We start from the raw sequence: 27915 nt of genomic DNA, 5'->3' as shown, positions 1-27915 counted from the left end.
GAGGAGGATTTTTTGAGTCATTTTATTGACCTATATCAAGCTAACCGAAACCTGTGGGGAGGTCAAGCACCCCTTGTATTTCAATAAGCAAGCAAGGCAGGCAACACTGAGGATACTTCTGGAGTTTGTAAAGACTCGAGTCCCCCAGGCAGACATTAGATTATTGGACAATAAAATTGGTATCTTGCGGAATATGTACAGGCGGGAGCACAAGAAGATACAAGAGTCCCTCAAATCAGGAGCAGCAGCAGATAAGGTTTATGTCCCCAAGCTGTGGTACTACCCAAAACTGCGTTTTCTGGATGACCAGACAGAAGCGAGGCAATCGCTTTCAACCCTTCCCTCCACCCTTCCCTCCACCCGAGCTGAGGCATCCCAGGAAGAACCAGGCCCTTTCATCCTCGAAGAAGTGGATGCGGGAACCAGGTATACTTTTTTTGGAATTATGGATTGTCAGAATATTAATGATGTAAACTAAAATGTTTGAATTGCTTACAAATCAATTATTTCCTCACAAAAAATATTATGTATACATATCACTAGAAAGTAGTGGCCAAAAATGTTGTCAAATATTGGTGAACAGCTAGAAAAATGGTGGGGTCAAAATGATAGCCTTTTCTATTTGTTTAAAATTCAGTTTGCAAGTCATGAGCTGAAAATTGTGTGTGATTTATGAAGCAAAAAATACAACTATGTCCCTTTTTTTTTTATACACGGGATGAGCTCAGCCAGGAGGAGGCCGTGCCTAATGGTAGAGAGGAGGAGGCCGTGCCCAGAGGCAGGCAGGAGGTGGCTGGGCCCAGTAGGAGCCTCACAGAATACCAGGTGCCTCCCCTCACCAATAGGCCTAGGAAGATGACCAGAACAGAGGAGCAATCACTTGCCCTCATTTGGGAAGCCACCCAAATCCTCTGTAACCCCCCCCCCAATGCTGAAGAGGTCTATGGTACATATTTGGCCACCAGGTTGATGGAACTGGAGAAGGACCAACGCCTCCTCTGTGAGGGGCTTTTGTCAGAGGCCCTTCAGAAGGGGTTGAGGGGCCAGCTTACTAAAACCAGCCATATTTATGATGAAACCCCTACTCCTCCTCCTCCTGCCACAAGTACACCATCACAGGCACAGCCTCCAAGGAAGGCTGCAGAGAAGCGTGGAGGGAAGGCTGCAGGGCAGCGTGGAGGGAAGGCTCTACGGAAGAGTGGAAAGTACGTGTTTATCGGCGTATAACACGCGCCGGCGTATAACATGCGCCGGCGTATAACATGCACCCCAAGTTTAGGAGGGAATTTTAAAAGAAAAAAAGTTAAGGAAAAAAACTTACATCTAAATGCCCATCAATGCAGCCTTATCAGTGTCCATCTGCAGCCTTGCACAGCGTCCATCTGCATGCTTGTCCAGTGTCATTTGCAGCCTTGGTGTCATTTGCAGCCTTGCAGTCATTTGCAGCCTTGCAAGTGCCCATCCCCTGTTTTGTCATTGTCCATTTGCAGCTTTGCAGCCAGTGTCACTGCAGTTTGAAAATGGCGCCGCCGAGACACACAGAGCTCCTCTCGTAGTCCCGCCCGGGATGGGCATGACTGAGCGGAGCCGAGCGCCGCCCATATACAGATAGCCGAGTGTACTCGGCTAGGTTCGGCTAGCTCCACTCAGTCACGCCCAGTCCCTGTGTCCATCATAGGGCGGGACTGGGCGTGACTGTGAGCGGAGCTAGCCAAACCTAGCAGAGTACTCTCAGCTATCTATGTATATCGGCGGCCGGCGACCGCTCACAGTCAGCGGGGGAACGCAGGGGATCGGTGTATAACGCAAACCCGCGATTTTCCCCTAATTTTAAGGGGAAAAAAGTGCGTGTTATACGCCGATAAATACGGTAATTGCCTGGCTTCAGTCTGGTCTGATAGGGAGCACAATCTGCGTCTTCTATTATATGAACTCCACAAGATCCCAATTTTGTTTTCCAATGACTTGATGTGTGCCCTGGGGGACAAAAGGCTTCACAAATTCAAAAAGTGCTTCCAGTGTTGCCTTCCTCTTTATTTTGTTATCCAGAATAAATGGCTATTTTCTTTACAAAAATTAGGTTACTATGTGTTTTTATTCAAAAAGGACAGTTTGTGACTAGACAGGTATATGTCTAAAAGACTATGGGGGTTATTTACAAAAGGTAAATTCATTTCGCAATACAAGTACAAACTACAAGTGCAAAGTGCACTTGAAATTGCACTGCAAGTGCACTTGTTGGAAGTGCAGTCGCTGTAAATCGGAGGGGAAGATCTGAAATGAGGGGAAGCTCTGCAGATTTTATCATGTGCAAGCTAAAATTCTTTTTTTTTTCCTTGCATGTGCCCCTCGGATCCACAGCGACTGCACCTCCAAGTGCTCTTTCAGTGCAATTTCAAGTGCACTTTGCACTCGTAGTGCTAAATGAATTTGCCTTTTGTAAATAACCCCCCTATGTCAAATTAACAAGGGACACCAACATCATTAAGGTTCATAAAAAATACAAGATAATAATATTATTGTGGTAACTTGAAAATCAAAAAAAAATAAAAATGGAAATCACTAGAATTCTTTTATAATTTTTACCAAATTGGAAAATATATATTGTTGAAATATAAAATTATAAAAGAGAAGTCTAAAAAAGAATTGTAAACATTATTTATGGAGATCTGGCTTTTAAAAACTAGAATATTAGTCATGACATGAGGATAAATAATGAAGAAAGAAGTTTGTGAGAACTCTGTGTGAATATAAACAGCAAAACAACTTCATTCTTCTAGCATTATAAAGAAAAAAAGAATGTGCTGTATTAAAAGATCACAGAATTAGCAGCATGAGGAATGTGCTAGCTTCAATAAGAAGGCTAGTTTTACCAGACCGAGCGCTTCCGTCTTGTACTTGCTTCAGAGCATGCGTCACTTTTGGTCCGTCGGACTAGCACACAGACGAACGGTTTGCACGCAAGAAAGCAGAGTTCGTCGGACAGATTTGAAACAAGTTTTATTTCTAGGTCCGGACTTTTGGGAAAAATAAAAAAAAAGCATAAGCAGCAGAAAACCAGTTTTTGAGACCATAAACAGATTAGAACCAAACCCCCGAAAGCGCTCCTCTCAAGGAACCAACACAATCATTCTCAAAGAATGCATTTGCTGCAAGACTGTGTAAAGGCCCCATAATCTCAGTTGAGAAACAAAAAGATTTGAGGGCCCGATGGACTTTTTAAGTCTACACCTCAGGGATACCACATCTTGGACCTCAAGATCCGAAATGCCCTCAGCTCAGCTGGCTGAAGGCCAACAAACTCAGAAAAAGTGGGCTTGAACTCCTTGGCTAGTTTGGACATCCAGGACTTGCAATAGAAACAACCTGAGGACTGTACACATTTGTATATCAATCTTCTGTGGAGTTTAAGTTTTACAGGTCTTGTGACTCTTTCCTCGCACTTTGTAATTTGTTTTCTTTTTTCTACACCCCACAAAAATACACATACATCATACCTTCAGGTCTTTTATTTTTTTCCCAGTCTGACCATAGTTGTTCAATTGTTCCTAAAAAAAAAAAAAAAAAAAAAAAACACACAACATATTAAATGTTTATTTCTTATTTTGTCACTGTTGGCATGTTAAAGAATCAGCTCATATTTGTTTTTGCAGGTAAAAATGTGGATTTATTATTTTTTTTACAATTGAGCCTGCAATGCATTGCACTCGTGATCAGTGGATCTGGGGGTCCAATATCAGGGTCCTGCAGACAGCTCTCAGTTCATATCTCTGTACAGACAGTTGCTCAACTACAGGAACTTTCATTGAACCACGAGTGCCCTGGTAGTTCATTGAGAACTACCATCCGCCTGCCGCAGTGTCAGATGGGACTTGAAATGTATTCATTTACAGAAATTCTATGAATGTGGAGCCCTGCATAACTGTGCTGTTTTTAAATTGTGACAGCGGGTGTGGGGAGAGGAACACCTAGTCCGCTATCACGAGGGAGATATTGGGGATGCAGAGACTGGTCCATAGTAATATGTCACATATTACACCCTAAATACGGGTGTAGCATGTTACTAAAGGTGAACTTCGCTTTAATGCTAAATCCCATACAAAGAGCTAAATACAGTTTCAACTGCTTATGTGCCAAAGGGATCTGTAATTCTATCCGACCACTTTTGTGATGCATGTACTTCTGCCAGACATCACAGCCAAGAGATGATCACCAGTTTCTCTGTTAGAGTTAAGGAACATTGTGAGGTCATGTCATAACACACCCCCCCCCCCCCCCTTCCTGCCTGACTGGAAAATGAAGGAGCAGCAGAAGACAAGTAATCAACTCTGCTCACTCTGTTTCTTCCTCCTGTCAGCATGTTCCCCTTCAGCATCTATGCATGGAGCAGAGCCTTATTGGTTCCTAACCCTGCTCCTCCCCCTCCCAGTCTTAATGTTACTGTGTGGGAGATAACAGAGCAATATCAGGACTGATAGAGGAGCTTATGCTAGTTGGGTTTTAAAATAAAAATACATTCAATCACTATTAAAAAAAAAAAAAAAATGTACGAAATTCATTTTATTGGTTAACTTTAACAGGAGCTCCAGTCAGTTTTGCGTTTATTAAAAATCAGCAGCTACAAAAACTGTAGCTGCTGACTTTTAACAAACACACATTCACCTGTCCCAGGATCTAGCAACGTGCTCAACCAAACCGTCATTTCCCACGGGCTTCCCTCCACAGTGCCGGTGTTTAGACTGTGGGCACCTGGCTGTGATAGCTTGTGGCTTGTGGCTCCACTGTGAATGGTCCTGCAGTCTTCTGAGACCTGTGACATGTCCCAGAGGACTGCAGGGAGGTCATCTCTGCCGCTTACCAGAGCCGTCGTCGGTAGCGGTGGAGACGATAGCATCCAGTCTCAGGGGAGAGGACTGAGTGAGGGAAAGATGGCCCCCGCTCGGCTCCATAACATTGGATGACGGAAGCGACATCAAACGTCACCTCCACCCTGCTCTTAAAGGGGATTTTTTAAATTTTTTTCTCAAGATTTTATTGCATTTATGTTTACATTCCTAATAGGAATAAAAGTAACCCAAATTGTATTTATTTATTTTAAAAGGACAGTGCAACAATAAAAATAAAAAAAGTAAAATAAGAATAAACAAAAAAACCCAAAAACAACACAACATTTAAAAGCGCCCCGTCCCGCCGAGCTCGCATACACAATTGCGCCGTATATGAAAACGGTGTTCAAACCACACATGTGAGGTATCGCCGCGATCAGTAGAGCGAGAGCAATAATTCTAGAAAAAAGACCTCCTCTAACTAAAAACTGGTAACCTATAGAAATTTTTAAATGTCGCCTATGGAGATTTTTAAGGGTCAAAGTTTGTCGCCATTCCACAAGCGGGCGCAATTTTGAAGTGTGACATGTTGGGTACCAATTTACTTCACGTAACATTATGTTTCACAATATAAAAAAAAAAAAAAAATTGGGCTAACTTTACTGTTTAATTTTTTTATTCAAAAAAGTGTATTTTTTCCAAAACATTTGCGCTTGTAAGACCGCTGCGCAAATATGGTGTGACAAAGTATTGTAACGACCGCAATTTTATTCTCTAGGGTGTCTGAAAAAAAAAAATTATATTATATGTTTGGGGGTTCCAAGTCATTTTCTAGCAAAAAATATTTTAACTTGTAAACAACAAATCTCAAAAAGAGTATTGGGGCTGAAGTTTTTAACATAAAAAATGGTTTTAGGAAGCACTGTGTTTCCAACCATTTTTGCCTCAAACACAACAGGGACCCTAATTTGCTCGCTTTCTGTGAGATAGGCAAAATAGATCAGCATTGGAGGTGTAAAGACATGCGGAAGGCCGTGTCACAGAATGAAACCCGCTGGATCCATGAGTTGTGTAGTCTTTCTCCCCGGGGCGTGAATATTGATCTGGATATCAATTGTTTTTTATCCAATTTTTGAGTAAGTTAGTTATTCAATTTGTTAATGTAATGTGGAAATCATTTGGCTCAGTTGGAACCATACATGATTGTAAATTAATTTTTAGACATATTTACTTCACACGCTGAGGGTTTAGGTCACACACAATTTTTTCATTATATATATATATATATATATCTCCATCTGACCGTTTGTACACTCCATCGGACAATTGTTGTCGGATTTTCCGCGGACAAATGTTGGATGGCAGGCTTTAAAATTTTCTATGGACAATTGTCTGTTGTCAGATTTTCCAAGCGTGTGTCCACAAGTCCGTCCGACAAAAGTCCAAAGTACAAACACGCATGCTCGGAATTAATGCTCACCAAACACAACATTAGCAGAAGGTGCCCAAAGGGTTGCGCTAAAGAGCTGAAAAGCCAAGTAGTTTCGTGTTTGTCTTGCATACAAACGGCACACAATTGTCAGCCAACAAATTTCTGGCCAACGCCCTTCGGACAACAGTCCTACGCTTTGTCTGCGGAAGATCCGATCGTGTGTATGAGGCTGTACTCTTCCAGAGCTGTGGATATGTGTGCAGGTTGCTACATGTGAGGAGATGTTTTATTCAGTATTGGGATGTTTATGAAACTTCTCACAATCAAAAGCCACATACACACGATCGGATTTTCCAACGGGAATTGTGTGATGACAGGCTGTTGGCCTAAAATCTGACCGTTTGTACGATCCATCAGACAATCGTTGTCAGACTTTCCACTGATAAATTTGGGATGGCAGGCTAATAAATTTTCCACGGACAACAGTCTGTTGTCAGATTTTCCTATAGTGTGTACACAAGTCCGTCAGACAAAAGTCCAAAGTACAAACACGCATGCTTGGAAGCAATGCCCACCAAACACAACATTAGCAGAAGGTGCCCAAAGGGTGGCGCTAAAGAGCTGAAAAACCACGTAGTACGTCACTGTGTTAGTGTTTGTTGGCTGACAATTGTATGACATTTTTATGCAAGACAAGTTCCTGGCCAACTCCCTTCGGACAAAAGTCAGACGCTTTGTCTGCGGAAAATCCGATCGTGTGTACCAGGCTTTAGACAGCTTATTGGGAGAAATTCCCTTAACCGTCTGAAACCCCAACCCACTTATCCTCAGCATGCAGAGATGGGCCATTACATGCAGATTGGCTATAGAAGATGTAAACCCCATGCGAAGGCCCCATAGATCACTGGAGGCATTGTTTGGACAGAGGGCAAATTATTGTAAATCCACCTGGGGCTTGCTTAGTTTAATTTACCCAGAACACTTTACTTTTTGTGGAATTCAAGTGAAGACAATGAGCAAATACAAATCGCCTGCTGTGTACAAGGTCTTACCTGTGGACATGTGGCAACCCCAAACCTTGTCCTTGCTGTCTTCTTGCACTAGATCTAAGCCAAATGTTTTCACTGCAGCATCTATGGTGATATCTGTGAAGTTGTCCTTTGGAGAAATACACCGCACGTCCAGCTCCTAAATCATTGGCAAATATTCGTTTTTACATACAGTATGGCAAGACAGTATAATTCTTATAGATGAGGGCAGAAAATGAACATTCAACAGTTTTAAAAACGCCTTGCACATGGGCGCATCTAGCTTCTGTGTGTTTATCCCAGTATTTTCGTGTGCTCAGGAGCCACAGGTGCAGCATCCAGCTCTGATGTCTGCGTTTCAGGCATTCATCCCTGAATGTATAGAGTGCTAAGCGCACCACTTGGTACTGCATTCAGCCCATCCAGCTGCAGCATCATTCAGCCTGGACTTTGACCTGTGCAATCCAGACACCCTAAAACATCCGGATGAATGGACAGCAGTTAGATCTTCTTGTGTGCAAGGTGCCTAAACAGCACCTAAAGTCTGTAACAAACCTTAATATTTATATTCCCTGGTGTCCTCTGACCTAAGGTAAAAAATAGCTGGTGATGTCCAAATTTAATTGGCAAGTTGTGTTTGACCGCTGGTCCTACAAAATAGGGTCAACCTAAGGAGTTAATCCTGCACATTGTGTAAAAAGGCATTTTGATCCTGTTTTCTCTGATCCTCCCCTTCTTCCACTGTCCCCAACATATTTCCTGATAGTACAGAGCTAGGGGACATGCTGCACTTACTCAGTTTGGTGAGTATTGCTAGAGATTTTATTTTTTTCCTTGGGAGGGTACATGTGATCAGCACAGGGCCAATCAGCACTGTCCAGACAGAAGGTTAGCAGCAGGTCCTGCAGCCTCATAGGACAATCAGGGGAGAATGAAAACTCCTATCAGTCTCTGGTTAAAGCTTGTAGGAGAAGTCACAAGACTGCTATATACTGCTATTGAGAAAAGGTATTTAGCAGTTTATAATTACTAAAATAATTGCATTTCCATGTTCTGTGTACTGTGGGAGACCAGATATAGTGACTGCAGGGTCCTGGGTTTAGTAACACTTTAAGTGTTCAATTTTATGGAAGATTTACCTTCATTCCATTAATGCCTTTAACCATTTTTGACCATAAAAAAAATCAGATGCATGAAAGCAACATATCAAACGTATGTATTTATACTGTATATAGGTATCATTGCATTGAGGTAATGGTGATAACTAAGATGCCTTGACCTATTCAGATAAAAGCTTGTTGAAAGTGGCTTGGCTGCCAGAAAACTGGTGTGTCTGTGATCAGCATAAGGATAGAAAAACTACCCTATAACTGGTGATGGGTTATATGAAAGTTTTTAGATGCCTGATAATCATTTCTACTAGATGTATATACTGTAAAGCAGTGGTTCTCAATCTCGGTCCTCAAGTACCCCCAACAGGCCATGTTTTGGGAATTTCTCTTAGATAGAATAGCTGTCTAAAAGAGCAAGCCATTGTCTCTGATGCAAAATAAAGGAAAACCTTAAAACATGGCCTGTTGGGGGTACTTGAAGACTGAGGTTGAGAACCACTGCTGTAAAGTATGTTGTGGACATCCCTCCTGATGATAGAGTCTGTGTCTTTCCAGTAAAGTGTAATGTTAATGCTACAGCAAAAAAAAAAAAACCTTTTAGCCAATTATGTGCTTCCAACATTGTGACAGCAGTTTGGGGAAACCATTTATTATTCCACCGTAACTGAGTACAAAGCCAGCTCCATAAAGAAAGATTTGGCCAGTGTGGATTTTTTTGGAGGAACGCAAGTGGCCTGCACAGAGCCCTGACCTCAACACTACTGAGCACATTTGGAATTAGTAGATGAAATTGCATGTATATGGATAGGAAGCTAGTTGCATAATCAAGTCCATAGTGATAAATGAATATACCAAATCTAAGCTAGAAATATGAGAGTTGCTAGTACAGGCAGTCCCCGAGTTACGAACACCCGAGTTATAAACCACACCTACTTACGAACGGCCTCAAATGCCGGCCACTTGTGCTCCATGCTGGTCCTGGATACCTCCAGACACATCCCATACTGCAGTACTGCATGTACTGCATGGCCAGAAGAGCCTCAGATAACATAACAAGCACCTGGAACATCCCACATCTAAGCACAGGCAGACGTTACACTTACAAATGCAGTGTTGCGATTTACAACTTCGACTTACGAACAAACCTACAGTCCCTAATGTGTTCGTAACTCGGGGACTTCCTGTATTACATAGTCAATCAGCAGTGGTTGCAGGGGAGAGGAGAGTGCGCTCAGACAACAGCTGGTTATGTCTGGGAGAAGGGAGTGGTGACATCACCCATAGGCTTCAATGGCCCATCCATTGTTTGTGCTCCCTCCTTTCCCTGTACTCATGCTGGCTGACACAGGGAAGTCAAATAATGTGACCACACTGGAGCGGCCCGAAAATAGGCAAGTATATACATCTTTCTTACACAGGTTTGTAAGCATAGGTGTTAGGAGGGGAGAGAGGACATTTTGTTTCAGGAGCAGTTAGGGTGAAGCTGGAATTCCACTTTAATGATATAGAGGTTGGAATCAAAAGCTTGATTTCAGTGTTTGCTAATGATACGAAATTTCACCAAGAAATAATTTCTGCACAGGATGTGGCACAATTACAGGAAGACCTTGACAAAATAGGGGGTTGGGCAGCTACATGGCACATAAAGTTCATTATGGAGAAATGTAGAGTTATGCACTTGAGTGCCACAATACACATTAGGAGGGCTCCCCTAGGAGAATCAGAGATGGAAAAGGATCTGGGGGTGCAAGTAGTTCACAGACTTACCAATAGCATGCAATACCAAGTAGCAGCTCACAAAGCTAGCAAATACTCCCATGCAGTAAAAGGGGCATACATGCGTGGCTTGACCATTCAGGTGAGCAAACGTGTCTCACATCAGCTCCGGCAGAATCCTGCACATTATCCTGGTGAGGGGACACTTCTACATCCGTCACCAGTGATCCATTCCCTCAGCCGAGAACAACAAGGAGGAGAGAGAGCAGCATGCCCGCCGAACAGACTAACCAACATGGCGGCTCCCCGCTGACACATCGCGCCGAAAAAGACAGACAAAACATGGGCTGCTTCCAAGCTAGAGAAATATGCACAAATTTGGGCAAAAATAGACCTCTGCAACAGCCCTCTCAGCTCCATCGTGTGCAAGAGGCTCAGGAATCTTCTTACCTATCATCTGCAAGCACTACTCGGCATGCATCTGAGCACATGGTGGCTGAATTTGATGAGATTGCAGTGAGTATTCATTCTTCCCCTAAACATGCCACACCTGGCCCCTCTGACACTGTAAGCAGAGAACCCACTCTGCAAGAAATTCCTAATGCAGTACATACCTACCCTGTTTCCCCGAAAATAAGACCTAGCGTGATTGTCAGTGATGGCTGCAATATAAGCCCTACCCCCCAAATAAGCCCTAGTTCAAGTCCTTGTATGTCTTATTTTCAGGGTAGGGCTAATTTTCGGGGAAACAGGGTAGGGCTTATTTGGGGGGGGGGGGGTAGGGCTTATATTGCAGCCATCACCGACAATCACGCTAGGTCTATTTTCAGGGAAACAGGGTATGGCTCTTCCCTCACAGACCTCTCAATGAAAGTTAAAAGTATGAATGAAGATGTACTGCACATCAGGCATGATATGCAAAAAATCAGGGCGAGGGCCACTGCTTTGGAGCGCAGAATAAGTACAGTGGAGGATGAACTACTGCCACTTGTTCAGGATGTCCGTATTATATCAGCTAAAGCAACTGATACTGCAGATAGAGTTGAAGATATGGAAAACAGACTGAGACATAACAATATTCGCAGTGTAGGTATGTCTGAAAAAGCTGAAGTTAAAAACCGTTGATTTTATTGAAAAATGGCTGACACTTTTGGCAGAAATAATCTCACTCCTTTCTTCACTGTGGAGAGAGCTCATAGAGTGCTATCCCAGGCTCTGCCACCAGGGGGCAATGCAAGACCGTTCTTGTTAAAACTTCTCCACTACAAGGATAGAGACATTTTTTTTTTAGGCTGGCCAGACAGACTCCTAATATGGAAATACAAGGCACAACGGTTTCTATTATGCCCTGTACACACGAGTGGAATTTCCATCAGAAAAATCTTGGATGGTTTTTCCGACGGAATTCCGCTCAAGCTTGACTTGCATACACACGGTCACACAAAAGTTCTTTGAACTTTCTACTGTCAAGAACACAGTGACATACAACACTACGACGAGCCAAGAAAATGAAGTTCAATGCTTCCAAGCATGCGTCAAAATTGTTTCGGAGCATGCGTAGGAATTTTGCGCGTCAGAATTGCCACAGACGATCGGAACTTTTTTCTTCGGAAAAATAGAGAACCTGCTCTCAATCTTCTGTTGGCGGAAATTCCGCCAGCAAAAGTCCGATGGAGCATACACAAGGTCAGAATTTCCAACCAAAAGCTCACATCGGACTTTTGCTGCCGGAATTTCCGCTCGTGTGTACAGGGCATTAGGGTTGTCCCAATACCACTTTTAAGACCGAGTACAAGTACCAATACTTTTTTTCACGTACTTGCCGATACCGATACTTTTTTTTATGTCATAGACATAAAAGATTTTAACTTTTATTGCCCATCACACACTCACTATGATATGCTTACAAGAGACTCATTTAACCTCGGATACTACTATTCTGCTACATAACTCAAAATATCCAGTGCAGTATCATTCTATGCATACCCAGTATTTGTATTTGGTGACTTCAATAATGTACTTGACACGTCTTTGGATGCATTTCAGAAATTTTGTCCACAAGGCCCTAGGGCGCATACTGCTTTTGCCCAATATTTAATGGAGATTTGACTAACTGATCTCTGGCATGAAAGTTCCCTTTTCAAGCACAATTTTCGTGTCACACGGTATTCTCATACGGTATACTCATTCTGCCCTTTCTCGTATTGATCTTGCATTAGGCACAGCCAGTGGCGGAACTACCGCCATAGCGACCCATGTGGGCGCTATGGGGCCCGCAGCCCAGTACGGCCGGTCATAGTTGCCAATAGATATCACCTTTTTTCACGTTTTTTTTCCCACCCGCCGCCGGCGGAGATAGTGTCTCCACCGGCCGCCATTTTCCAGAAGACCAGACGAGTTAGAAATGAGAAGGGAGCCTGCCGAGTGGCTACAATAGGAATAGAGCTGTGGCGTCACCCACCCCGGTCTGTCTGTCATCTGTGACCTGTTGTGAAAAGGGGTGGGGGTGGGTGGTGCCGCAGCTCAATTTCTATTGTAGCCAGCTGGCTCCGTCTCTATTTTGTTCCCCCTCGGCCTTCAGTAATGGCGGTGGAGACACCGCTGCTGGGATACTGAAGGGCTCCAATGGGGGGGGACCTGAGATGTAAGGAAGCACTCTGATGGCTGGGGACAGTGACACCTGAGATGTAAGGAAGCACTCCACTGGCTGGGGACAGTGACAACTTAGATGTAAGGAAACACTCCGCTGAGGACACCTGATGGCATTTGGTGGCAGGCGACATGGCTCGGGGCTCCCACTGATTCTGAATTATGGTGAGTTGAAGTATTTCATTTTATATTACAAATGTAATAATAGAAATAATGCGCTTCAATCACCCTGACACCATAACAACCATGGTGCCTGGATGATTGAAGCGCTAACACCAGGTGTTTGGAGTATCTTTATCTGCTTATTGTTAAACTTTCTGGAATAAAATATTTCTATTGTGGTGTAGGATCTGGGCCTGCTGTCCATCCATTCCTCTTTTTTCCTTCCTCTCTCTCTCTTTCTTCCTTTGTTTCTCCCTCCATCCCTCGTTCATCTCAGACTCTAACCACACCCCTTTAAGCCACGGCCAATATTATGATTAAATCACGCCCATTTTTCGCAGTGCCGAGCTTTGCCGCAAAGTGTCCCGGTGAGGATGAGGAATGTAAGTTTACTGTTAAGCCTCCCAGGCCCCGTGAGTCCGGCCGTGTCCCGACACACGCAGCCGCATACAGCAGGAGGCAGAAGCAAAGAGCAGAGTGGGCGGGGCAGAAGGCTCAAGCGCGCCTGTGAAGGGACATAGTTTTCGGCACATGAGGAGGCTCTGGAGTCTGAACAGAAGGTAGGAAGGGAGTGGGAGACTGTTATCCATTTTGCACAGTGCCTGGAAAAGCACCTTGTCCCCGTGCAGATGGGGACAAGGGCCTTTTGCCCACAAGCCCTGGAGCGTTAGCTGTGGGGGTGCAAAACTTGAAAAAAACTTTTTTGCTTTTTTTACTTACACTATAATGTACTGAATGTAACCTGTAGATTTTATTGGCAAATTTTTGTTAAATTACCGTAATTGTGAAATTATTATAAGCTGTTGCCTGGGTACTGTGCCACATGAGTGTGGTAATCTGTTCAATGGCATTAGTTCATTTTTTTTTTTGTGGGGGGGCGCTGTTTGCAGGGGGGTTGGCCCATACAAAATTTTGCTATGGGGCCCTGTGATTTCTAGTCACGCCCCTGGGCACAGCGTTCTCTTTTACACCCAAAGTTACCTATCTTACCAGAGGCCTCTCTGACCATTCACCCATCCTATTATCCCTGGTACTGAATACTAACAGGCTGCCTGTTCATTGGAAACTAAACCCTTTTTTGGCTTTCCCTATTTACTACTACAGAACATATGCAAATACAGCTTAGGAATTTTTTAACCGATAACAGACACTCGACCACTTCAATTGTTATGTGGGATGCCTTAAGCTTTTGTTTGATGCTTATGCATTCAAGAGATATCTTGTATTAAAACCAATAGATGAAGGGCTTTGGATGCTAGTAATGCGGCAGAACAGGAATTTTTACAGGCCCCTACTGCAGATAATGAGAGGAAATGGGCAGAGGCGCAGCGGTTTTACCGCACTGTACAGCATCAGCAGGCTGAAAATAAAAGGTTTTTTACCTCCCAAACGTGTTTTGAAGAGAGGGAGAAAACTGGACAGGTTATCCATGATAGCCAGATAACAGCAGCCACCGTCTATTGTACATAGAATTGCTGTGTCACCAACCCAGGTTGAAACAGATACACCCTCTATTATGCAAGGGTTTTGCTCTTTTTTGAGGATGCTTATTCCTCAAAAGTGTCATATGCTGTAGATGAACCATTTGGGTTCCCTGACGGCATTCAACTTCCACACCTTGAAGGGACAGATAAACAATTGAATGCACCCATTACTCTGGAGGAGCTACAAGTTGCGCTAGACACATTTCCCAACTCTAAAGCACCGGGAAATGATGAACTCCCAATAGAACTCTGGGGATATACCGTACATACTCGAGTATAAGTCGAATTTTTCAGCACATTTTTTTGTGCTGAAAGTGCCCCCCTCGACTTATACTCGAGTCAAGCACTTTTCTGCAGCAAAAAATGTCATTTTCCGAATCGATTTTGGGGCCCCGTATCTCAGGGCCACTTGGTGCTAGGAACCCCAAATTTGGAGTGCAAACCCAGTGGAACTGGTACCACAACATATCCAAAGCTGAAGTTCCTAGCACTAAGTGGCCCCGAGATAGGGGGTCCCAAACCCGGTTCGGAAGATGTAATTCTCTGCTGCAGAAAAGTGCTTGACATTTTCTGAACCGAATTTGGGGCCCCATATCTCAGGGCCACTTGGTGCTAGGAACCCCAGCTTTGAAAATTTTATGCTGCTAGTTCCACTGGGTTTGCACACCAAATTTGGGGTTCTTAGCACTAAGTGGCCCCGACATATGGGGCCCCAAATTCGGTCAATTGTGTCCATCTGCAGCAATGTCATTTCGGGACCCTTTGGGTTCAGAGACCCCAAATTTTTGCTGCAGCTAGGGGGCATCTAGGAACCCTTAACTACCGAGTTTGAAGTTCAGGGGACCTATGGCTGCAAATGGGCACAGTGAGGCATGCAAATTGGCACATTGATGCTGCAAATGGGCATTGTTGACCCTCTTTTCCATTTACAGTAGCTGTGCATTTCTCACCCTCGTCTTATACTCGAGTCAATACGTTTTTCCCATTTTTTGGTGGTAAATTAGGGCCTCGACTTATACTCGGAACGACTTATACTCGAGTATATACAGTACTTTTGCCAGAATTACTTAAAACTATTTTGGATGCACAGGAGCGGGGCTCTCTGCCATCATCCATCCATGTATGAGGTGGTGGTGGTTGTTTTGTTGAAGCCAGGGAGGATCCTGAAAAACCCAAATCCTATAGGCCCATCTTGCTTTTGACGATTTGAAATTACTTTCTAAAGTTCTTGCCATGAGACTCACAAAGATTATAGCTAAAATTATCCATCAGGATCAATCTGGGTTCATACCCAATAGATCCACGGCTAAAAATTTACGTAAATCATATTTAAATATGCAAGTTCCTACGGATAATCAAGGCAATAGAGCCATACTATCACTGGAAGCTGCCAAAGGGTTTGATAGCATGTGACTACTTATGGCAAGTGTTGGAGAAATTTAACCTTGGTCAGGTCTTCATCTCTTGGATTAAATTGTTATATAAGGCACCAGTAGCACGCATCAGGATAAACAATACCTTATCCCCTTCCTTTGAACTGTATAGAGGGACGAGACAGGGCTGCCCTTTGTCTCCGCTATTATTTGCCCTGGCAATTGAACCCTTGGCAGCTGCCATTAGAGGGAACCCTAATATTAAGGGATTTAGAAGAGGTGATGTGGAGGACTAATTGGCATTGTATGCCGATGATGCTTTTCTCTGCCTGGGCGACAATTCAGACTCCTTGACAAACCTCATGGAACTAATACAAAAGGTTTGGATCCTTCTTCGGGTTACAAAATAAATTGGGACAAGTCCACCCTCCTGCCATTAGATCCTATTAACTCCCCTTTACCACACGTGGCAACACAGATCAAGATAGTAGACAGGTTTGGCTACTTCGGAATAGTCATACACCCCAGCCTAGACTTAAACGTTAGGCTCAATACTGACCCCCTAATTCGCAAATTCCAACAAAAAACAGCTAGCTGGATTAAATTACCACTGTCGGTAGTGGGGCGATGTAATTTGATCAAGATGATCTGAAGTCCACAGCTCTTATATGCACTCCATAATGCTCCCATATGGATTCCTATTCATATTTTAAAAAAATGCAACACTATATTTTGTGCGTTAATATGGAGGAAGCAAACTTCCCGTATTAAATTGGAGACTCTTCGGGAATCAAAGTATTCGGGTGGGCTGGCTGCACCTAATCCATATTACTATATGGCTGCTGAATTGCAACATATCACAGTCTGGGCAACCCTGAGTCCTCTGACCCTGTCATAAGCATCCTTAAAACATTGATGACAATCTGGTTGCATGCATAAAAGATTTTCAATCTTTACTAGAGGAATGTGATTTGCCGAATCATCTATTTTTTCAATATCTACAACTTAGGCATGCCATCTAGTCACAATCTAAAATATCTAATTGTCCTCATGACCAGGAGAGGACAAATCTCATCTCTATGGGTCTTTTATATGCCATGTCGCCAAAGCCATGTCTTTTCATTGTGGAGATTGTCAGAGGACATAGGTCAGGTATATTGGATATATATATATTGGATAATTTACTCAAAGTGTCCCTCTCTTCAACTCAGAAACTTACCCAGCTCTTTATCATACATTGCACATATCGCACTCCCCATAACTTAGACAAATGGTGTAGAAGGGACTCCCCGTTGTGTCCAAGGTGTGAAATACACAACGGTACACTCATTCACATGCTATGCAGGTGTCCAAAATTGGTTAGATATTGGACAGAAGTAATAGGTTCTATTAATAGAATTTGGAACCTCAAATTTAAATTAGATCCTAAACTTTGTTTGTTGGGATGGTTGGATGAAGAATTGTATACCCCCACATGAGTATATAGCTATTCTCAGAGTCTTACTTCTTGCCAGAAAACGTATTGCACGAAAATGGCTTTATACAGTTTCTGGATCACACCCCATTGCTAGGGGTGAATACCTCGCTTAACTTGATCTGAGACCCCAAGGCTTTGGGGTCTGGTGATAGGGTTAGGGATGCATAGAGGATGCAGTGGGGGTTATTTACGAAAGGCAAATCCACTTTGCACTATAAGCACTATAAGTGCAAACTACAAGTGCAAAGTGCACTTGAAATTGTGCAAACTACAAGTGCAAAGTACACTTGAAATTGCAATGAAAGTGCACTTGGAAGTGCAGTCGCTGTAAATCTGAGGGGTAGATCTGAAATGAGGGGAAGCTCTGCTGATATTATCCAATCATGTGCAAGCTGAAATGCGTTTTTTTTATTCTCCTTGCATGTCCCCCTCGGATCTACAGTGACTGCACTTCCAAGTGCACTTTCAGTGCAATTTCAAGTGTACTTTGCACTTGTAGTGCAAAGTGGATTTACCTTTAGTAAATAACCCCCAATGTGATACACAAATAAACACTCGAGACAACTTGTTGAATATACTTTACAATGGTTTCTTATGCATGATAAATACTACCTTAATACATGCTGTTATATTATATATGTAACATTGTATGATTACTGTGACCACAGACATATTTGCTATTTGCAACTAAAAAATCTTTTTCTAATAAAAATTATCTGATTAAAAAAATAAAAAAAAGCATATATTCAAGAGATAAATCAATAATTCTACCCCTTTACAAAACACTGGTTCACTTTCATCTTGCATATGCAGTTCAGTTTTGGTCACTAATCCTCAGACATTGTTGAATTAGAAAGAGCTCTATGAAGGGCAACACAATTAATGAGGGGAATGAAGGAGCTCAGCTATGAGGATCAAATACATAGATTACAGTTATTCACTCTGGCGAAAAAAGATTTAAGAGGGTATATGAATATATTATACAAATATAATCAAAAGGTGACCTCAGTAAATGTAACAAACTGTTTATTCATATCCTGAAGAGGACACGTGGCCCGATTTAGAAGAAAGGAGGTTTAACCTCAGGTTTAACCTCAGATTGAGGAAAGGGTTCTTTACTGTTAGAATAGTCAAAATGTGGAAGTTCTTCCCCCAGAAGTGGTTCTAACTAAAAGTGTTGAAAGCTACAAAACAATTTAATATACCTTTATCAGAAGCAGAATATCTGTCCCCACAAATTCTCTTTTGCCTGAATGGGCACAAATTCCCACCCAAACTTCTAGCCAAAACTTGTAACACAGTCTGCATCTCTTTACGGAATATTCATAACATATCATATTTTTTTGTCCATTTATATTTATTACCGTGGGATCAATACGAGCTTCATCTGGCCCTTTCACAATGTAGTTTTTTTCAGTATAGATAGTTCTTCTCGTTCTAGGAGGTTTATCCACCTTCACATAACCCATTTCCTGCTTCTCCTTTTCAAGATCCTGCATCAGATGATAAAAGAAGCAATGTTTTCTGTATTCATATCCAGTAGTAAAATGTCAGCTGTTTGACCCCCATAAGTACTTAAATAATGCATGGAAATTAGAGCAAATTAAGTTTCAGAAGTCACTAAACTTCGATAGACCTGGTGTCCTAATGACTAGTAGTAGAAGTTACCTTACTTATTGGAGCAAAGCTGGGCACCAGATACAGGTGAAGTTGATACTCCTCGCATGTTTTTCCAATAACTCTGAAGTAAAGAAGCACTCTGCCATGTATTGGTATGCGCTTAGTCACCGCACTTGGTAAAGCATTCCAGCAGAACACCCCTAAATCTGAAAATGAGGGATTTTCCAGGACAACATGAAATGGCAGAATTCTTGTTGGCTTTTCCACACTCATATTTCCATCTATGAAGTGAGCGCATCTGATCCATGATGTGTCTTCACTCAGCTCTGTGAATATGAAGAATAATAAACACTAAACCAGCATAAATATGCCTGTTCAATGAACACGACAAAATACCAAATTTCTAGTGCTTTGAATGTGCAGTACAACAACATAGAAGGTTCAGCAATCTGAATAATGTATTGTACACCACACTGTACAAGAAGTGTAAAAAAAGTGTAAAAAGCAAATCACAAGCTTTGGTTGTGACCAGAACAGGAATAGAGAGGGAACCTACTAGGAGGGACACTAGTTCTGGTAACAAGGGTTTCCCTCACTTTGGAAGGATTTACTCTCACTTCCTGTTAGTATGGGACAGGAAGTGAAAGGAAATCCCCACTTAAAAAGGGCCACTCCATGTAATGTCCTTATCCCTCTACTGGAGGCTCCGACATCTCTCCTGTAATGTCTTTATCCCTCCACTGGAGGCTCCGACATTTCTCCTGTAATGTCTTTATCCCTCCACTGGAGGCTCCGACATTTCTCCTGTAATGTCTTTATCCCTCCACTGGGGGCTCCGACATTTCTCCTGCAATATTCTTATCTTTCCACTGGGAGATCTGATATCTCCACAAACTCTGTCGCAGATTGATGACGTCACAGTGACATCACCCGGCTCCTCCCCTTGTCCCTACTTAAACAGCCGATGCCATTTGCTTGACGTTTGTGCTAAGAACCTGATGCCAGGTAAAGATCTCCAACAGAAGACTACCATCATCTCTTTGGGCCGGTCAGAGCCCCGACTATCATCTCTCTTTTGGGCCAGACAGAGCCCCGTCTTTCACCTCACTTTTGGGCCGGACAGAGCCCTTCCAACTTCCACTTGTTGGGCCGGACAAAGCCCCTTCTTCTCTAGTAGTCAGAGACTCTCCTCTGCCCTACCCACAGTCTACTTAATTTCCTGAAGAAAACCTTACCTGTTCCTTTCCACATAGGAGACCAGTACATCTCTCAAGAAGCCACTGGGTGACCCCATCTCCAGGAATCCACTCACTGCAAGTATCTACGTTTCCTATAAACTTTATCCCTGTGTAGTACTACTAAGCTTAAGTTGCCTCTGAAGCTACCCGTCGTGGCTGTGTATTACCACTCTAAATAAAACCGATTGTATTTCCAAACTTATCTGAGTCTTCCTACCTGATAGCTTTTAAAGTTAACTGTTAAGAATATAGTATTCATAGACTTCCAAAGCTGTGATCCACACAATCCAACATAGTTCACTGCCTGAAGCATTACACTCAATCCCCCTTTATCAGGGCTGGAGGAAAAGTAAAAAAAAACAAAAAAAAAAAACACCCACACATAAAATGATTATAAAGAAGAATTGCTACTAAAAATACACATGTATACTAAAAGGTGGAAGTTAGAGGGTTGACACAAATTATTAACACTGACAGGGGTGTTTGCAATGGTCAACTTATATTAATTTACCGTAGTTAAAGTGGTTGTAAAGGCAGAAGATAAAAAACCTTGTGTGCAGCAGCCCCACTAACACTTACCTGAGCCTAATCTCGATCCAGCGATGTTGCTCCCGATTGGCTAACGCTGCTGTCAAAGTCAGTGAGCCAATGAGGAGAGAGAGAGATACAGGGTCAAACCATGGCTCAATGTCTGAGCGGACACACAGTGCAGCGGCTCAAGTGCCCCCAGAGCAAGCTGCTTGCTGGGGGCACTTGACAGATGGGGGGGGGGGGGGGGCAGGAGTGCTGGCGTGGGACCTGGAAGAGGAGGAGAAGAGGAGGCTGCTCTGTGCATAACCACTGTGAAGAGGAGGAAAGTATAACAGGTTTGTTATTTTTAAGCAAAAAATAAAACGAGACTTTAGTATAACATTAAAATTTTTACCCCAAAAAGGAAAAACGTATGCATTAGCTGGAGTTTGGCTTTAAGCTGTTAACCAATTAGTCCATCTTACACTACCCTCTTCACAATGCTGCTGTCCACAGGTGGCTACACTGCTCTTCTATAGATACAATGGGAGAGTTGCAGTGGGATTTTAAGATTAACTCATATTTCATATTCCTGATATTAAAGCGGAACTTTATCCATAAACACCTTGATAATAAATTAATGTTCTTTAGCAAGGAACATGCATTCCACATTAATAATTATTCTACCAAAGTAAGTGTGTGCTGTAAAAGGTCTTCAGCATTGTTCCTCTTTCTTCTTGCTGATCCCGGAGCCCCTAAGCAGCAGTAAATATTTAGGCTGTAAGCAGGTCGGCATCTACATTTTCGTCACAGTGCCAAAAAATAAAGAGCAACTGGGTATGTGCAGAGCAGGGTAAGACCATGTATTATTGGATTTAAAAAAAAAAATGTAGATACTTCTTTTTAAATGTTTTGCATAGCTATACCTGCAAAAGGGACCAGCTTGAAGTGATCTAGAAGGACTAAGGGCACTTTCCAACTGAAAGCACCTGGGCATCGGCGGGAAAGCGCTGCTATTTTTAGCGGCACTTTACCGTCATTTTTGCGGCACTTTTTGGCCGCTAGCAGGGCGCTTTTAACCCCCGCTAGTGGGCGAAAAAGGGTTTAAACCGCTGGCAAAGCGCCGCTGCAGCGGTTCTTTGCCGGCGGTTCGGCGCTGCTGCCCATTGATTTTAATAGGCAGGAGCGCTTTAGGAGCTGTGTATTCACCGCTCCTAAAGCGCTGCAAACAAGCTGCTTGCAGGACTTTTGACGCCCTGCCAGCGCAGCACCCTGGTGTGAAAGCACTCGGGCTTTTACACTGGGATTGCAGCTGAGGCTTTTTTCAGGCGCTTTACAGGCACTATTTTTAGCACTAAAGCACCTGAAAAACGGCTCCAGTGTTAAAGGGGTCTTAATCTCCTGACTAAAGTTCCACTTTAGTTATCATATGTACAAGGGTGCTTCAAAAAGTTTCCGTGCTTTTTAAAGCTCTTTTTATTAAGAATTTCAAAAACAAAATTACACTAATTATACAAAACTGCAAGTTCAGCTGGCTTGGCAAACAGACTAGTCACATGACACACAACCAATTACTACTCCTCCCACCCTCTTCCCTCATATTATCATTAATATTATGTAGCAGTTACGTTTTAGAAGCTTTAGAAGTCTAATAAACTGCAAAACATCTCATAATATACTGTATATCTCTTATTTAAATGTTATGAAAGGGAAAAAAAATCTTTAGTTGGACATATATATATATATATATATATATATATATATATTATATATATATTATATATATATATATATATATATATATATATATATATATATATATATATATATATATATATATATATATATATATATATATATATATATATATATATATATATGTATTTGGCACTTGAAATGCCTCTAAACTCAGCTTCTGACCCCTTTTTTTGCGTTACAAAAAAGCCCCTAAACTTAACTGCCTAGAAACGACTGTAAATGTCCCTGTGTACATGTCCTGATAAGATAACATAGAGGAGAGTTCAGGAGCAGCTGAAAAAAAATGCCCAACTGCTTCTAAATGTCTGTTTACCAGCAGCAGTGTACATGAGGCCTTACTGTAAAAAAATAATGCGCAAGTAAAATATTCAATATATAATCAATAGTTAGTGTTGTAGATGTAACCTTATTATCCTGGTTCGTAGTGGAAACATTATGCGCATATACTATATAGAGTATTTGTATGCAATAAAGAACATAAGGCATTTAGTAAGTATCCTTGTAGGATGGGGTATCAGGTGCATTACTGTCCACAGGATTGAATTGAATAAATAAGAACCTTAATTAAAAAAATAACAGACATATATGAATATTTGGAAAGAATTCAGGTTTTCTAATATCAAATTTATGGTTAGTTTCATTAATGTAAGCCTTGGCAAGCAACCATATTGTAGCTAAGCCGTTTTTAACCCCTTCCCGCCGAGCGTACGCAGATGTGCGTACTTGGCTTTCCGGGGTTATATCAGGATGATGCTGCATGTTGTAGAGCGGGCGATCGGCTATCCATGTATAACAACTGATGCGGCTAAAAGCCGCTCAGCTATTATACCGGAGGAGCGGAAGGGGACGTTCCCCCCCTCCCGCCGCTCTTACCGGGCCTCCCGATCCACCGGGAGGCCCGATCGATGATCCGCCGCCTCCGGCGGCTGCTGACAGTCTGGAACGCAGCCGTGTACGGCTGTGTTCCAGCCTTCTAATTGTAAATTTTCTAATTGTAATTGTTCTAATTGTAAATGTGGAAGGGACACAAATGACGTCACTTCCTGTTTACTCGGCTGCCAATGGCGCCGGTTTTAAAAAAATATGCAGTATTCAGAATCGCTATTTTCAGCGATCTGAATACTGTGAGGTGCAAAGGAGGGATCGGGAGTCTTTTAGACCCCCGATCCCTCCATAAAGAGTACTTGTCACCACCTATTACTGTCACAAGGGATGTTTACATTCCTTGTGACAGCAATAAAAGTGATCAAAATTTTTTTTTAAAAAAAAACGTTTTATAAAAATAAAAATAAATAAAATAAATAAGAATTTTTTTTTTTTTTAACGCGCCCCTGTCCCCGCGAGCTTGCGGCAGCAAAGAAAACGCATACGGAAGTCGCGCCCGCATATGTAAACTGTGTTCAAATCACACATGTGAGGTATCGCCGCGATCGTCAGAGCGAGAGCAATAATTCTAGCACTAGACCTCCTCTAACTCTAACCTGGTAACTGTAAAAAAAATTTAAACCGTCGCCTATGGGGATTTTTAGGTACCGTAGTTTGTCGCCATTCCACGAGTGCGTCCAATTATAAAACATGACATGTTTGGTATCTATTTACTCGGCGTAACATTATCTTTCACATTATACAAAAAAATTGGGCTAACTTTACTGTTTGTTTTTTTTTTTTAAATTCATGAACGTGTCTCTTTTTCCAAAAATTTGCGTTTAAAACAACGCTGCACAAATATCGTGTGATAAAAAATATTGCAACAATCGCCATTTTATTCTCTAGATTCTCTGCTAAAAAAATATATATAATGTTTGGGGGCTCCAAGTAATTTTCTAGCAAAAAATACGGATTTTAACTTGTAAACACCAAATGTCAAAAATAGGCTTAGTCATGAAAGGGTTAAACCAGGATGCCGTGGCACTATGGGGTGTCTTCTGGGTTCTTCAGGGGTCCTTTGGCAAAATGGCTGAAAATTGCCCAAAAATTGTTAACAAACTGGCAGTGGCTCAAGCCTGCCTTTTTTTGCTACACAAAGCCATAGTTTTTTATTGTGTAGCATTACAACCTGTGCTGGCCAGCTGCTGGCATCCCAACAAACAATGATGTCATAGGTTGATAAGGAGGACGTCAAGCGCCTGCACAGCATCCTAGTTTGCCCCACCATCAATACTGGGGTCACGTTTGAAATAATTGTAATAATTTATATGAATTATGCCGCCATCTGAAATGTATTATGCCTTGCTTAACTGTATATTCCCTCTTGTATGTTATCGCTATGTATCTGTATAGGTATGTAAGAATGTTTGTATAATAACACATCCCTCATTATGTTGTTGGTCAAGCCTGGAATCTGTTTTTTTTTAACCTCAGGCAACCTTTATGTCCAGGTATCCATCTTCTATTAAGTGATTAACAAAACCTGTTTTGATTCGTAGTCATGTAACCGTAAATCAGCCCCTCCCTTTTAATTGTTCTTTAAACCAATATATACTGTATGACTTTTTCAGTAAAAGCAGATACCACACGAATGCATAACCTGTCTCTTGTGTATCATGGTGTCTCCAGATATCTGAACGGGCGCTGTTGGGAGACCTTAAAGAAGGATGGTTCTTTCAGAATAACTAATATTTCCTTTGAACAGGGGGAGAAGCTAAAGGAGAGGAGAAACCCTGGAATACTAGTTAGTAACCGTGTGCAAAGGTATATTGCTTTGTAAGAATAAATCACCTCTATTGTTGGGTGTACTATGATTTTGGATGCTGCTGTATTATCTGAAACTATTTGACTTTTTTACGAATTAGAATGGTGTGCCTTGGGATTGTGCAGAATTTTAAAGGGTACCTTAGCTGAACAAAGGTTGACAAACACGGTTGTAGCTAATATGGTATTGTTGTTCAGCTTGCTCTTTGAACTTGCCTGTTGCTTGTTCCCAGCTGTTGTCAATGAGCATAGCCACTCTAAGGCCCGGTTCAAACTGGTCCAACATACACTCCGACTTCCAGAGCACAAGTCGCATGACATGTCAAAATCAATGGTTCCCTATGAGAGCCGTCTTAACTGGTCTGATTTTAAAAATGTTTCCTGCAGGGGGCGTGGCTACCGCGCAGCAGCATGGATGTCTGAACCCTCTGCTCCGCTCCAGCGACGGGAATCAGCAATGACAGGGATACCTCCGCTTGATCTTATACCCACCACCTGCCTGAACACTCGGTCCACCATCTGGGATGACCCACAAACATAATGAGGTGGCCCAGCCGAAGAGATTGATGGATTTCTTCCCTCCGGCGGCCCGCGATCTCACACAAAATGGTGCTGGAGACGAGTCTCCTTCCTCAGGAGGCTCTCTCTCAGCCGCATCGAGTCCGGGCCCAGGCTCCCTTGGAGAATCCCCCCGACATTCTCCTGGTGCCTCCACTCCGCACTCCCACAGCCCAGCAAAATCAAAGCCCCATATGGCAGCTGACACACAGCAGATGAGCACATGTCAGTATTCTATGGAGGACACGAGGGAGATTGCTGATTTTATTAATGAGTTCCTTACTGCTGATAAGCTGATACTAAACACAACCTTAAAGGACATGCTTGTCTCCCTCCTCAGCTCCCTGCATGCGGATATGATGCCGTGCATGAGCAATTTTAAGGCTGAAGTGGGAGAGCTGGGGGGGGGGGGGCGGATAGACCAAATTGAAAAGAAAATGGGCGACTGCTTCTTCTCATAACACATTAGTCGATGCTCATAATGACCAATCTGATGACATATCCTGGCTTAAAGCCAAGGTGGCCGACCTCGAAGATAGGTCAAGAAGAAACAACGTAAAGATCCGTGGGATCCCTGAGGCGGTACAACCTGCACAGTTAAAAGGATATGCCAGAGACCTTATGAAATTGTTCCTACCCTCAGCACCTGAGTCAGATTTGACCATTGATTGAATCCATCGACTCTCCAAGCCATCCCATCTTCCAGACAACATCCCTAGGGATGTTCTGATGCGGGTACATTTTTACCATGCCAAGGAACAGCTCATGATAGCATTTTGCAAAAATCCCCAACCTCCAGAAAGGTTCTCACACATCCAGCTGTATGCAGACCTTTCCCAATACACAATGCAGAAATGCAAATCACTACTGTCTGTGACGAAAGCACTACAGAACCACAGCATCCCATAACTCTGGGGATACCCGACAAAACTCACTGTCACTCACGATGGAACCACCACAGTGATCACCTGCTTGGAGGAAGGCCTAGTTTTCCTTCGCTCTTTTGACATTATTCCTGAGCGAACCGCTGAAAGCTCCTCTCCCTCTGCAAGGCTGAGCACCCAGGGTGATTGGAAAACAGTTTCACATAAGAAGAAAAACAAAAACCAGAACTCCTGATACCCCACTTACAGAATTAACAACTTACTGGATTCCTAAAGCACTATGGAGCACATAGTGCTCAAATTTTCCCCTCCTTAGCAGTAATGGGCAGATGTTCTGCCTCCAGATTCCTATTCTAATCTACCTTTTTTTACAGATCTGTTTAATTTCCAGTTATATGTTTTTTGTCTTCCATTTCATCTTGTTTTGTTTCCTCCCCCACCGGTCTGACCTGCATGAGATTAACTTCACCTTCACTAGAACCTGCCTGCAAAGACTTCTCTCCACTATTCGCACCCTGGTCTATTCCACACAACCTCCATAAGGTACTTCAGCATTTTTACTTAACCTACACCTATGGTCCGTAAAATAGTATCCTTTAATGTACACGGATTAAACCACCCTGCTAAAAGAGCTTTGGTTTGGAGGGAAGAGCCTAAACTCCAGGCTGATGTTCTCTGTATACAAGAGACCCATTTCTCAATCTGCAATACTCCCCACTTACACCACAAAAAGTTTCCTCACATCTTTTTGGCCTCAGCACCTACAAAACAAAAAGGAGTTCCCATCGCCATTAAGGACTCCGAAGCCTTTCACCTAAGAGAAACTCAGGCTGACCCTGAAGGTCATTATCTAATCCTGATAGGAGAATTGTAAACCTTTATGCGCCTAACTCCCACCAGATACGCTTTTTGAAGAAGTTGTTTCGCAAAATAGCCACTACCCAAAGTGGCTCCCTGGTGATATGTGGAGAATACAATTCAACCCCGGATTTTACAAAAGACACCACTTCTAAATCCAAATGACCCCTTCCAAGGTTGCAGCCTCTCTTACACTCAGAGGATGTTTATGATGTCTGGAGATGCCAAAATTCAAAATAAGTGGGACTTCTCCCTTCACTCGGCCAGACATAACACATATTTGAGAATCAATATGATTTTAGTTGATAAAATGTTACTGCAAGCAGTGTCCTCTTCCACCATACACGACATCTCTTGGCCCGACCATGCACCTGTCTCTATAACAGTGGTGGAGGAGCACACTCCGAGTTCTGCATACATATGACATGCTAACTCCCGCAGGCAAATTCCTTGCTCAAAGACTCAAAGTCTGTTGAGCTAAAACAAAAATCCCATATCTTATTCACTCAGCAGATAAAAAAATATTCAACCCAAAAGAC

The 27915-nt window shown here is 42.6% G+C and overlaps 1 protein-coding gene across 1 annotated transcript in view; it reads right to left on the bottom strand.

The window, feature by feature from the left end:
* Nucleotides 1–27915, bottom strand: part of LOC141148367 (uncharacterized) — a 636575-nt gene that overhangs the window by 32917 nt on the left and 575743 nt on the right. The window contains exons 17-20 of the mRNA XM_073635776.1: nt 18928–19205; nt 18624–18752; nt 7311–7446; nt 3498–3548 (exon numbers count right to left, since the gene is read on the bottom strand). Coding sequence (XP_073491877.1) covers nt 3498–3548; nt 7311–7446; nt 18624–18752; nt 18928–19205 — 594 coding nt within the window. The remainder of the gene's footprint in view (nt 1–3497; nt 3549–7310; nt 7447–18623; nt 18753–18927; nt 19206–27915) is intronic.

The sequence above is a fragment of the Aquarana catesbeiana genome, linkage group LG06, assembly GCF_042186555.1.
Source record: "Aquarana catesbeiana isolate 2022-GZ linkage group LG06, ASM4218655v1, whole genome shotgun sequence".
Lineage (NCBI taxonomy): Eukaryota > Metazoa > Chordata > Amphibia > Anura > Ranidae > Aquarana > Aquarana catesbeiana.
Note: the sequence above shows the minus strand (reverse complement) of the source record. Positions and strands in the feature narration are given on the sequence as shown.